Source organism: Polypterus senegalus, chromosome 15 (assembly GCF_016835505.1).
Source record: "Polypterus senegalus isolate Bchr_013 chromosome 15, ASM1683550v1, whole genome shotgun sequence".
Classification (NCBI taxonomy): Eukaryota; Metazoa; Chordata; class Cladistia; order Polypteriformes; family Polypteridae; genus Polypterus; species Polypterus senegalus.
Genome location: NC_053168.1, coordinates 7,462,147 through 7,474,448, shown reverse-complemented (window position 1 = coordinate 7,474,448; position 12,302 = coordinate 7,462,147). Strand labels below are relative to the sequence as shown.

The 12,302-nt window shown below is 44.9% G+C and overlaps 1 protein-coding gene across 2 annotated transcripts in view; it reads right to left on the bottom strand.

Moving 5' to 3' along the window:
- Positions 1-5,667: 5,667 nt before the first annotated feature.
- Positions 5,668-12,302, bottom strand: part of cnot10 (CCR4-NOT transcription complex, subunit 10) — an 87,122-nt gene continuing 80,487 nt past the window's right edge. For both annotated transcript variants that reach the window (XM_039736344.1, XM_039736346.1), the window contains exons 17-19: positions 9,567-9,694; positions 7,885-7,960; positions 5,668-6,971 (exon numbers count right to left, since the gene is read on the bottom strand). In XM_039736344.1, the coding sequence (XP_039592278.1) occupies positions 6,820-6,971; positions 7,885-7,960; positions 9,567-9,694 (356 nt within the window). In that variant the 3' untranslated portion in view covers positions 5,668-6,819. The remainder of the gene's footprint in view (positions 6,972-7,884; positions 7,961-9,566; positions 9,695-12,302) is intronic.

Sequence of the window (12,302 nt, the reverse complement as noted above, 5' to 3'; positions counted from 1 at the left end):
CACTTTTGAATTATTTTTTTATTTTTTTTTTTCTCAGATGTATTTCAAGTACACTTTGTGTGTATTGCGATCGTATCGACTGTGCAGATCTTTAGGACGGGCTCTTTACTTAGCTGCTTGTTAGCCAAAGTGAGTGAATGAACGAACGAACGAGTGAATGTCAGGTTGGACCAAAGATTGAAATCGCCTGATCGCTGAATCAGAATGAATTCTTGCTTTTCCCTTTTCCTTTATGTATTATTAATAAATGAATGTATTAGCTTGTAACAGATTTTTGTCCTAAACTGATTTCTAGCAGATTAGGACCGTTGGTGACGGAGTGTCAGTTTGCCTTCATCTTGATCTTTCTTTCTTTCTTTCTCTTTCTTTCTTTCTTTCTTTCTTTCTTGTTTGTTTTCCTCCTCCTAACCCCCATAAGGCTGCTGTTGTAGGGGGCTTACTGGCCAGGTGGGCTTTACTACTCCATCTGACGCTCTTGTCCTTCATGGTATTAAACTAGCAATGTGTACTGGTTCTTAAGTGCATGGTCTTAGACCTCTTTTAATGATTGATTGTAAACTCTTACAGAAACTCAGGTAGATTTGGTCTGAGCTCTCCCTCCGCGGGCAGTTCAGGGTTCATGTTTTGTGTCTCGTAGTGACGTAGCGTTTTTGTTAAAACCTCAGACTTAGGTTCTGACAGGTGCATATAAACTTCTTGACCCGCGTACGAGAACTTTGTTGCTTTAGAAACTTTTTGTGATATTTCTGTTTTTTTGTTTAGTTAAAATTTGACACAAACGTAATTAAATTGAACTGAAGGTTTTGTGATAAACCTGTGGATTTTTTTTTTTCTTTTCTTTTTTTTTTAAACTGGACAAAGGGGTGCATTAGGGGCCCCGGTAATTTATGCACGCCAAGCGGCAGTTAAAGGAGGAAATCTGGGAGCTTCCTGTTCCAATCGATTCTCGTTTCAGGTTGGCACAGTTCTACCCTGAAGGAGCGCCATATTCTTTTTTCTTTTTTTTCCTTTTTAAAAACAAATCATTTGCAGGTACTTGTGCTGTGCTGCTTGATAGCGCGAGCGAGTTTATTAATTAACATCTCTCCAAATGGTGCGGATGGTAAAGATTAGAAAAGTGATCTGTTTTTATGCTCTGTATTTGTTTTACCAGCTGCATCCTGGCACACGTGTGTGCTGTTTCATCCCTAAATGGGCACCACTGACCCCATCCACTTAATGGGAATAGAAAATACTGTACTGGTGAGCCACTGAAGTGATCATGAAACAGTCATTGTGTTACAGCCTCGGCTCGATTGCCAAGTTGGCCACGTGGCTTTATTAATTGGCATTTGACAGAACGCTTCCAGGTTTCCTCCTTTGTGTTAGAATAAAAGAAACTTCACTGAATGTATTTTCATCCCAGTCCATGAAGAAAGGCTGTCCTGTGTGACCACAGTGGCCCTCTTTAGATGGACACCAGAACAGGTGTGGAGAGCCTGGGAGGCGCGTGACCGCGGCGTGTAACGTGGCATCGGCGCCCACGCAGTCTCATGCTGTCCGTCTAAATTCGGCTGAGGGGTTGATATTTTGGTTGCCAACAGCCTTTAAACGGACTTTGTTGGCTTTATGGACTTTAAACATTTCCTATGCAGTTTTTTGATTTTTATTTTTTGTTTACATTTAAATAAAACTTGTATTTCTTTGACAAAGGCCTGATGCTGTTTATTGTGGTCGTTCATTATTTCTGTCTACATTTTCAGTGGGGTGAATTTGGAAGAGACTGCCCAGTATACCCTGATGGCTTCACTCCCAAACTCGGTCCTGCAGGGTTGGTTCTGGTCAGACGGCCAACAGAGAAGACGCTCCTTGAGTCTCGAGTGGCATTAAGTGGCCATCTGTGGAGAGATGGCGGCTCACAGCGCCAGGAAGAATGGGATCAACTGCCACCCTGATCCAGATGGTCCAATCTTATAGAGCAGGGGTGTCGAACTCCGGGCCTGGTGGGCCGCAGTGGCTGCTGGTTTTCATTCTCATCCTTTTTCCTAATCAGTGCCCAGTTTTCCCTGCCAATTAACTCCTTTTCCCTGTTTCTAAGGATTCAGTCCTCTGAATTGATTCGTTTCTTCATGACGTGAGACGAGCCAACAGATGACCAACTAAACTGGGATTTCAAACTCCAACCAGTCTATTGATGAGAAGCCGATTCCTGCTGTTAATTAATTAAGCCCGTTATTCATTCATTCTCTGGTCTGTTTCTGCTCTCATTCTGCCACAGCAGACATTTCCAAAACTGCTGATCTTCTCTTCGTCAAAATGTTTTGGTGACCCGAGAGGTCCACTTTGCCGAGCCCTTCACCTTTCTTTATTTTCAGATATCGTGCGATGGCCGCTGGTGAGCTGCTCGTGTGGCTCTTTGTTGTTTGGCTGCTAATTAAAAATGAGACGCCTGAGGGGCCGAAGTCAAGTGCCTTGAAACTAAAGCAAAAGAAGTTCATTAGCAGCAAAAAAAACTGCTCACTTATGAAGAAGATGATTAGAATGAAAACCTGCAGCCTCCGTGGCCCTCCAGGACGGGAGTTCGCCACCCGTGTTAGAGACTTGGCCGAGTCGTTCGTGATTGTGATAGAAATGTACACGTGTCCATTCAGCCGCAGAGAGGAGGATCAAAAATAACCTCATGAGGGACATTTTTAGGAACTCAACAGTAAATGCAACTTCGACAGCAGAAAACCCCAAACGACGGCATTTCTTTGAAAGTGTTACTGTGTGCGTACAGTTTACTTGATGAGATTAAAGAAGAAGAAGAAAAAAAAAAAAGTGACATTTGCAAAAGTTCAGGCACCCCGGTGCTCAGCTCATTGCGTGTTGGGTTACATCCACACTACTACAGTTTCTTTTAAAATGAAAAAGTATCTTTGACTACAGTAGCATTTTCACATTGCGTAGTAAACGTTGAGACGCGTCGGCGGAAGTAGGAAGAGGAAACGTTCTCCGCACTTCATTCATTCACGTGCAGCCTGTGTTTAGACATGGAGAACGGCAAATAAAACACCAAAATGACAGATGATTGTGTTTGGACTGACAAGGAGGTGGAATTGTTATTTTGAGCAACATAAGCAGCCAAAAAAGTAAAACGAGCGCCAGCTAATCAGGGCAGGGCCAGTCAATGAGCACGAACCAATCCGAGTGCAACTAAGAGTTGCCATTTTGCACCAGCAATTGGAAGGTTCCCAGTTCAAGGGACTCTACGCCATTGGGCCCTTAACCGGCCATTGCTTTGTCCTGGATGTGACGTTGACCTGCAAGCAGGTCCTCCAACTTGGGGGTTGGTGGCAGGATTGGCAGTGTGGTGTCGCCCGCTGCGCTCGGGTCTCAGTGCAGGTGGTTCGTCGTGTGGCGTCTGCTCCAACTCTTTCAGAAATGCACGAAGTCTCCACTTGCCAAGGCGGTGTGGACAAAAGACGAAGATGGAAGACTTGATTTATGGGTTTTTAAATGAAAATGTCGTAGTATGGATGTAGCCTTGGGCTGGCTGCTCAAGGTGTGTCAGTAGGACTCGTCAGACATTGTGCAACACTCCACAACCAGAAAGAAGCTCTTCTACGTACTGAGGTCTACACAGCAGGGGGCGCTAAATAAAAACATCAAAGCACTGCCAGCTAACAAGTTCCACAGGCGGAGTAGCCATTTCCAAACTGGACCATTAATAAAATCTGTGGAAGTCGAGATAAAGCTGACAGGCACAACAGCAGCAAGACCAAATGAAACCCCCCTTATGACGACAGGGGACCTGCCAAGAGAGACGGGGTGGCAGATGGCTGCACTGCTGAGCGTTACTTACATGGCCATGGCCTTCATCGAAGAAGGGAACCTCACCTGTGGTCGCCTTACAAAATGCAACCACTGCATAATACATGGACGTTGTGGACCAACTAATGGACGAATGAAGCTAAAGAGAACTCTTTGGCCACAACTACAAAATAGTTTTATTTTACTAAAAGTAAAGAAAGAAGAGGAGGAGACCTGACTGAAGTGTTTAAAATTATGAAGTGAATCAGTCCAGTGGATCAAGATGGTGACTTTAAAATGAGTTCATCAAGAACACGGGGACACAGTTGGAAACCCGTGAAGGGGAAATTTCACACAAACATTAAGAAGTTTTAATTTACACAGAGAACGATAGACACTTAGAATAAGCGACCAAGTAGTGTGGTGGACAGTAAGACGTTAGGGACTTCAAAACTCGTCCAGAGTGTTCTGATGTCACATTACGCAACTTTTATCATGGAGTACAAGTCACAGGAGGTTCTGCTCAAGCTTTATAACACACTGGTGAGGCCTCATCTGGAGTCCTGGGTGCAGTTTGGGTCTCCAGGCTACAAAAAGGACATAACAGCACTAGAAAAGGTCCAGAGAAGAGCGACTAGGCTGATTCAGGGCTACAGGCGATGAGTTAGGAGGAAAGATTCAAAGAGGAAGATTAAGAGGAGACCTGACTGAAGCGTTTAAAATGATGAAGTGAATCAGTCCAGTGGATTGAGACGGTGACTTTAAAATGAGTTCATCAAGAACACGGGGACACAGTTGAAAACTTGTTAAAGGGAAATTTCACACAAACGTGAGTAGCAGTGTGGTGGACAGCAGGACTTTCAAAACTCGACTTGATGTTATTTTAGAAGAAGCACGTGGACTGAATGGTCCGTCCTCATCCAGACTGTTCTAATGTCAATTTCTGCTCAGCGTGACCGTAAAAACACCAACTCTAATTGCGCCTTCCCCGAGTGGAATGCTGCTGGAGAAAAGGACGACTAATACGACAAGATGATGATGACGATGATCTAAAACACACACGCTTGGAAATCCTTGCTGAAGAACCTCAAGTAACACAAGGTGACGGTCGGTCTGAGAATGGCCAGAGCTGAGCGTCATCGGGTAGATCTTAAAGGGGCTGCGACGGCCCGACAACATCTCACGGCGCGGACTGAATGGCTGTCCCTTGGTATTTGCCCTCTGGGTGTGTCCCTTTGCCCCCTCCACACGCACTTGCCACCCTGTGGCTCCTTTCAGCTTCGCTCCTCTCACCCCTCCGACAACTCTTCAGTTCTTTCTGCAGGACAAGTTGTGCTAACTTGGGACGTTGGCCTGTCTGTCGTTCCTAGAAACGCATTCTTTTGTTATTTGGTACCACGGGAAGGTCGAACGCTTCAGGGGGTCTTCTGACCATCTTTTCGAAGTCTGTTATCTCTGTGCCTTCAGAGATTGCCTTTGGGTCTCTAATTTAAATTTCTTTTTGTCCAGTTGTTCTGGATTCCCCTTGAGATTAATAAAGTATCTATCTATCTTGTTTCTCTGGAGTCTCAAGTTTAATGACTGTTGTTTTAAATTGTTCTTCAATTGAATATTTACTGGGGGGCTTCACTCACCAACACATCCCATAGTCGTGCCACATGCCAACCACTTTGTGTCGCCGCTCCTCCTCCTCTTGCAGCAATTCGACATTTAAAAGCCTGCCCAGCGGCTGTCCTACTCTTTGTCCCACTGCCTTGTCGCTCTTCTCCCCCAGACATCCTCTACTCCTGTTGGGGGTCCCACCCCCTATGAAGAGGAAGATTTTCTATTCTTTTAACTGAGAGATGGAGTTGTCCCCTCCGACTACACGCGGAGCTCGCTTCACTCCTGAAGGAGACTTGTGTGTGTTTGACGTGTCTGAGTAACGTCTCCTGTGTGTCTGTGCAGCTCTGAGACCCAAGCGTGACGGCGGATGTGGACTTCACTTTCACCAAAGCACAAATCCTTTAATTCTCGCGGATACGCCTTTTCCCAGATGGTAACACGAGTTAGACGATCTACAAGTCTCCGACTTAAAGTTTAAATCTGAACAATATCTCCATACTCCTGACATATCACCTGTCCATATATTCCATCTCGTTCCGCCGAGTAATAATTTCCATTTGTTTCTGCTCATGCGATCTTTACTATAAGTTTTTGGAGACGTTCACATTTTCGCACTTCCATTATCTCTAACCTGCTCTGCATGTGAACCGCGCCAACGCTTTTGAATTCTTATGACATTCTACTTTGTCTTCTACTCTTTGTCTCGCGGGACGTGAAAGTGTCTTTCTGAGAAAGATTTTTTTATATAATAAGAGAGACATGTTGTGTTTTAATGACAGCGTCTCCAATTTAGCGTTATTTTCCATACTTACTTTGCTTTTGTCCCAATCACAACGCCATCACTTTTTAGTTTCTTTGCTGTCAACGCCGCAAAGTGTCAAACCTGCAGATCTTCATAAAATGTTTGCATTTAAATTTGTTTTATTTGCACAGTACCAAAGATTTACAATCATAATCACATCGGAGAAATCCACGGGTAGCACTGGCCGTTGTTTCAATTTCGAATCGCTGTCTGGTGATGAAGGGTTTGCACTCCTCAGCAGATTATTTCAGCCAGCGTTTTTAGCCGTCAAGATGAAGCGGCCCACCCGACACGTTCAGGAACTTGATGGGAGATAAAGGATGAGAATTCATTCATTAATACGCCGACGGCCTGCACGGGTTATAATGTAAGAATTCACAGTCGCCGCTGGCCAGGAACGCATTTCTCATTCTTGCTGGAATGTCTAAGTTTCAGTTCGGCACCAATGGATGGACAAGAGCGGCGGTGCTGGAACTCGTATGTGTCACACATCGGGCACGACGACGCCACAGGAGTCCTCGCTGAACATCGGGACGAGAAACAAACGAACAAAACAGCGAAAGGAAGCGGCCTGAATTCTGCTGCGGGGGTCTCTCTCCGTCAGGTGGACTTTCGGTTTTGATTTGTTTTTTTTTTTCGTCTCATTTGCGCTGGACGGTGGTGAACGCCGGCACTTGGATTGGCTGCATTGGCTGGAGTGCCGCGGGCTTCTTCCGCACGTCAGGTGATGGCGTCTTGATGGAGGGGAGCAGCTGATTCCTTTTAATAATCTGCAAGGCTAGCTGTGTGTTTCCTGTGGGAGAGAAGACGGACAGAAGCTCGTGTTAGATCAGAGCACAAGAGATGGTGAAGGCACAACGTCGACTCCCGGCGACTACACAACCCAAGACTAGGGACTTGGCTAACCTGAGATCATAACAAGCCGTACGTACTCCTTACAAACAACGGGCAGTGGAAAACAGAGATGGAAAAATCAAGTGCGGGTATACCGAGAGCAAACGTACACACACACACACTCACACTGCCCGGCTCCCCACCCTTGACCTCCCCTCTGCCCGCAGTCTCTCCCTCAGATTCACACGAATATATCGCTCCTGCACGCAAACTCTGATTCTTAGCGTGATAACAGAAGTCGTAAAATCAGCTGGAATGTTTGAGCAAATTCTAGAAAAAAAAAAAGGCCGATCTAAATCCGTGAAGTAGTTCTCTCATTCACTAGCTAAGTGGAGGTAAGGAATGCCCAGAGGCTGGCACGTAAAGAGGTGGGCGCCCGCCCCCTCTCCCCTCAGCATGTTGTGTGTCCCTCAGATTCGTGCGAATAAGTCAGTACCACAACTATGATACTTGGCACGATGAGAGAAGTCGCAAAATCAACAGGAATGTTCAAGCAAATCAAAAAAAATAAAATCTGGTATAAATCCATTAAGTAGTTCTCTCGTGAAAAGTGGACAGACATTGGATTTTAAATATATATATATATATATAAATAAAAGAGAGACAGATGAGAGTGTTAGTTTTCTGTTTTCCACAATCGGTGTAATAAAACAAAATAAAATGAAGCCACCACAGAGTTAAGTGCGCCCTGCCGATATTAGTGACAGCTACTTGGGTTTAATAACTTAACGTGCCCTAAATCGCGTGTTTTCAGGTTCATGCCCGAGTACTGTGGTGACTGAAACAGAATTTGATCAAACCAGGACACCCACCATTTTGTAGCTCCAGGTAGACGGCTAGTAGAATCGCCTCTGGTGGGATCTCCTTTGCGTGGATCATTGAAGCAGCCTGTGAAAAGCAGAAGAAATGTCAACAGAATGACATGGAAACGAAAAAGCAACACAAAACACGGCCCATTTACTTTTCAGTCCACTCATTTTTTTTTTTGGCTATCGTCTGTACAAATTCATCCACTTGACTATCACTTCAAATATGTTGTGCTCCTTGTCCTTTTTGGGTTGCAGCGCTAGAAGGCGGAGTCAACTCTGACATCACCAACCCTGTGCCCTCCCCTCTGGCTTTTTAAAATTTGCTGAGAAGGCTCAGGAGTTGGAATCATTTATTTGTTGGCGTTTTTAAGTTAGTATTGCAGTTTCTTGTTCACGTTTCTGGCTTTAATTTAAGGATTTTGATTTTGGATATCGTACTGGGACTTGTTGGCTCTGGATTGCATTTAAAGCAACTCCTTTTGTGCCACTTTTTGCTTTTTCTTTCCTTTATAAATATATTTGCCCATTTTAATGAAAGCAGATGGTTTACACCTGGTGGGCCGCAGTGGCTACCGGTTTTCATTCTAACTGCCTTCTTAATTAGTGACGCATTTTTGCTGCTAATTAACTTCTTTTGCCTTAATTGCAATTAACTTGACTCAGCCAAACAACAGTGAGACACAAAATGAGCCGCCACATGACCAGCTAACCACAATATTTGAAAATAAATAAAGGTGAAGTTAGGCTGATCTCTCAGGTCACCCACACATCTTGGCGATGGTCTTAGAAAAACCAGAAAACCAACCAACAGTCTGCTGTGGCAGAATCAGAGCAGCAACAAGTCCTCATATGCAATAAACAACAGCAAGAATCGACTTCTCATTAAGAAGCTGGTTGGAGTGAAATTGGCTGGAGTTTGATGTTCCAGTTTAGCTGGTGATCTGTTTGGCTGCCATTTGATGAAGAAACAAATCAATTTAGAGGAATGACTTAAAAACAGGGCAATTAAAATGAAGGGAAAAGGAGTTCATTACCATTGAATCCTCGTCACTGATTAGGAAAAGGGTTAGAATGAAAACCTGCAGCCACTGCAGCCCTCCAGGCCAGGAGTTTGACACCAGTAGTTTACAGTCATCCCTCCTCTTGTGGGCCTTCTGTTATATTTTGGTGATATTAATTGTTGTTTTGCCAGCTCCCTATTTTAACCGGGTTTCACAAAACATGAGACATCAGACAGACGAGCCTCTCTGCTTCTTCCAAAGTATAAAACGCCTGTGTTTATCGACTCCTCGTAGGCGTGTTTTATACAACGGCCTTCTGAAGTGGTGCTCGCTTATCAGCTCTCACAGGCGACTTAATGACAGAGTCCGACGGGTTTCCAATTTATCGAGTCGAGTCACTGGGTATGTCAGACTACCCGACTAGCAGTCACAGGAGCCCACCACAACTGCCAGTCACGTAAGAGAAGTCTGCAACCAGAAATCTCTGAAAAGGTTGTGTAATGTAACGCAGCCTTCTCGGTCGCTCCTTCGAAGTACTGTTTCATATTCATCCGTTTTATCCATCCCACCCTGAGGACCACTTACTAGAGATGTACCTTTTTGGACCTCCAGGACTTGTAGAACCCCATTACTTTGTTCAGCTCTTTCAAGGCTAACCCGACGGTCACTGAAAATCCTTTTTACCTGATGAAGGCACTTCCTGGCTTTTTCATATTCGCTTCTCAAGCAGTAGGCACTGCCAAGGTTAAAGAGCATCATTGCCCGAGCGGAGGTGACGGAGCTGGGGTAGCACTGTGGGGTCTGCTTTCCTGCTGCAAAAAAACCCAAAAACAAACAAAAAACTACATGAGGCCAAGTATCTGAAGTACAATTACACCTCCACACTCCTGCTGCATCCACCTTTAGGCCAAGAAAGAAGTTCACAGGTCGGGAAACGTGAATGTGAGAGGCCGGCGTGACGGTCAAGTGTGGAGCCCCCTCCGCAGTCTCAGTTACTCCACCCAACGTTTAGCAAGAAAGGAAATTCAAATTGTGGACAAACTGCAAATCAGAAATAGCAGATGCTGAGAAGTGGGCCTAAAACCCACACAAACATCCGAGAAATGAAATCTGATGAAGACGACCGTGGAGGAAAACCACTGACAGGAACAGCCCACCCAGAAGTGGCTTCACGGATCTGCAGATTACCACTGCTCACGGGGTATGTAGCGACGGCGGAGAGAAACTCATCATCTCACATTATCATGGAGATAACATTTTGTATACAAGAAAAGGTTTTTATGATGACCTTATGGTGGACCAAAGGGGGGAAAAAAAAAAAAAATCCTAATTTAATCTCCTTGCATAATCCACAAGTCCAGTCGTCCGCTCGCAACGTCCCAAACGCGTGTATTTAAAAATGTACTGTTAAATAAACCAACATTCTAGTGAACGAAAATGAAAGTGCGCTCACCCGTGACCGAGTGTGTGACTCGCAGACTTCGCCTCCCGCCGTTACGTTTACTACATTCGTACCTCGGGATTATTTAGCGGCCGTCTCTGAAACCGCACAGGACACCCGAATTTGGGCCTCTCCGAGACGCTTCAACGAGCGCAAGACCGAGGCCTGTTCTCTCTCGATGTTATCGATCACTTTTCATTTCTGCACACCATTTGTTGAAATTACGTTAGCCAACAAATGAAGGCGGTGGATCTCGACCATTCGAATGCTCAGTTACAGTGGATATAGAAAAGAATTCCCCCCTTTGAAATATCCCCCTTTTTTTGCTTTACAGCCTTAAATGAAAACACACAAACTAATATTTCTTCCCAGCTTTACTAACTCAATGCCACCGACAACATCCAAGTGAAAGACATCACAGCTACAGTTCAGAAAAATTATAAAAAATCAAAAACAAGACCTCCTGAGATGAATAAAGGATCACCGCCCCCCCAATGTCATTTTGTTGACCCCCCTTTTGCTTTAATGACAGCCTTGCGTCTGTTGATTCTTCTCTCTCAGCTTTGCACATCTAGACTGAGCCCACTCAATATTTGCCCCCCACTCTTCTTTACAGTTTAACTGTTCAAGTTCGGTCACATTGGCTGGTGAGCGTTGGTGGTCTGCTATCTTCAGATCTTTCCACAGATTTTCACTGTGATTTAGGTCAGGGCTCTGACTGGCCACACCAGGACATTCACTTTTTTCTCCTTCAGCCACCATGTGGTCAGTTTTGCTGTGTGCTTCTGGTCGTTGTTGTGTTGAAAGGTCAACATTCTGCCCATCTTCAACTTTCTGGCACAGGGTAGCAGGTTTTCCTCCAGAATTTGCTGGTATTTTGCCCCATCCATTTTTCCTTCTACGCTAACGAGAGCCCCAGGCCCCCCACAACAGGATGCTGCCCCCTCCATGCTTTACTGTAGGTGTGTTGTGGATGGTGACCTGCATTGGTGGACCGTTTGGTGTTGAGGCCAAATAGTTTGATTTTGGTCTCATCTGAACATGTCCTTTTTCCACTTGGCATCAGAATCTTCAAGGTGCATTCTGGGAAAGCTGAAACGGGCCTTAATGTGGCCTTTCTTGAGAAGTGCGACCCTCCTGAACAAACCACAATTGTGGAGCGCTTGTCAAATTGTTGTCACCTGCACACCATTAATGACCACTCTTTGCCATCAAATCCTGTAACTCCTTCAAAGTGGCCATTGGTCTCTCGGTAGCCTCTCTTACCAGTTTCCTCCTTGCTCTTCCATCCAGTTTGGAGGGTCCAGGGAGGGTCCAAGAAGTTCCAAACACTCGCCACTTCTTTATTATGGACTTTACTGAGCTCCTTGGGATTGATAAAGCCTTTGAGATGTTTTTGTCTCCATCTCCTGCCTTATGTCCGTCCACAACTCTGTCCATGAGGTCTTTTGAAAGTGGCCTGCCACCCATAGTCAGATGTTTGCTGTCAGTTGTACTACCAAGTAAGGGAATGAATGGACCAGGAACAGCTTCACTAATCACACTCATTACAACTGATCAGAGGTGGAAGGAAGCCAGTAACCGCAATGGAGATGGGGGGCACTGACACCTGACTGAGTTTAGGAGGGTGGTGATCCTTTATTCATCTCAGGAGTTCTTGTTTTTGATTTTTTAAAATTCTTCTGAAGCTGTGATGTCTTTCACTTGGATGTTGTAGATTGCATTGAGTAAGTAAAGCTGGGAAGAAATATTGGTTTGTGTGTTTTCATTTAAGGCTGTAAAGCTAAGAAAAATGGAATATTTCAAAGGGGGGGTTCTTTTCTATACCCACTGTATGCACATCTGAAATACTTCAAGAAAAACTTGTGGATTTGGGACGTTGTGAGCGTACGGCTGGGCGACCTCATATGTGGATCATGTCGGTGCTTCTCAACCGGTGGGTCGTGAGCTGCTGCCGTTTATAATGCTAGTGGCGATCG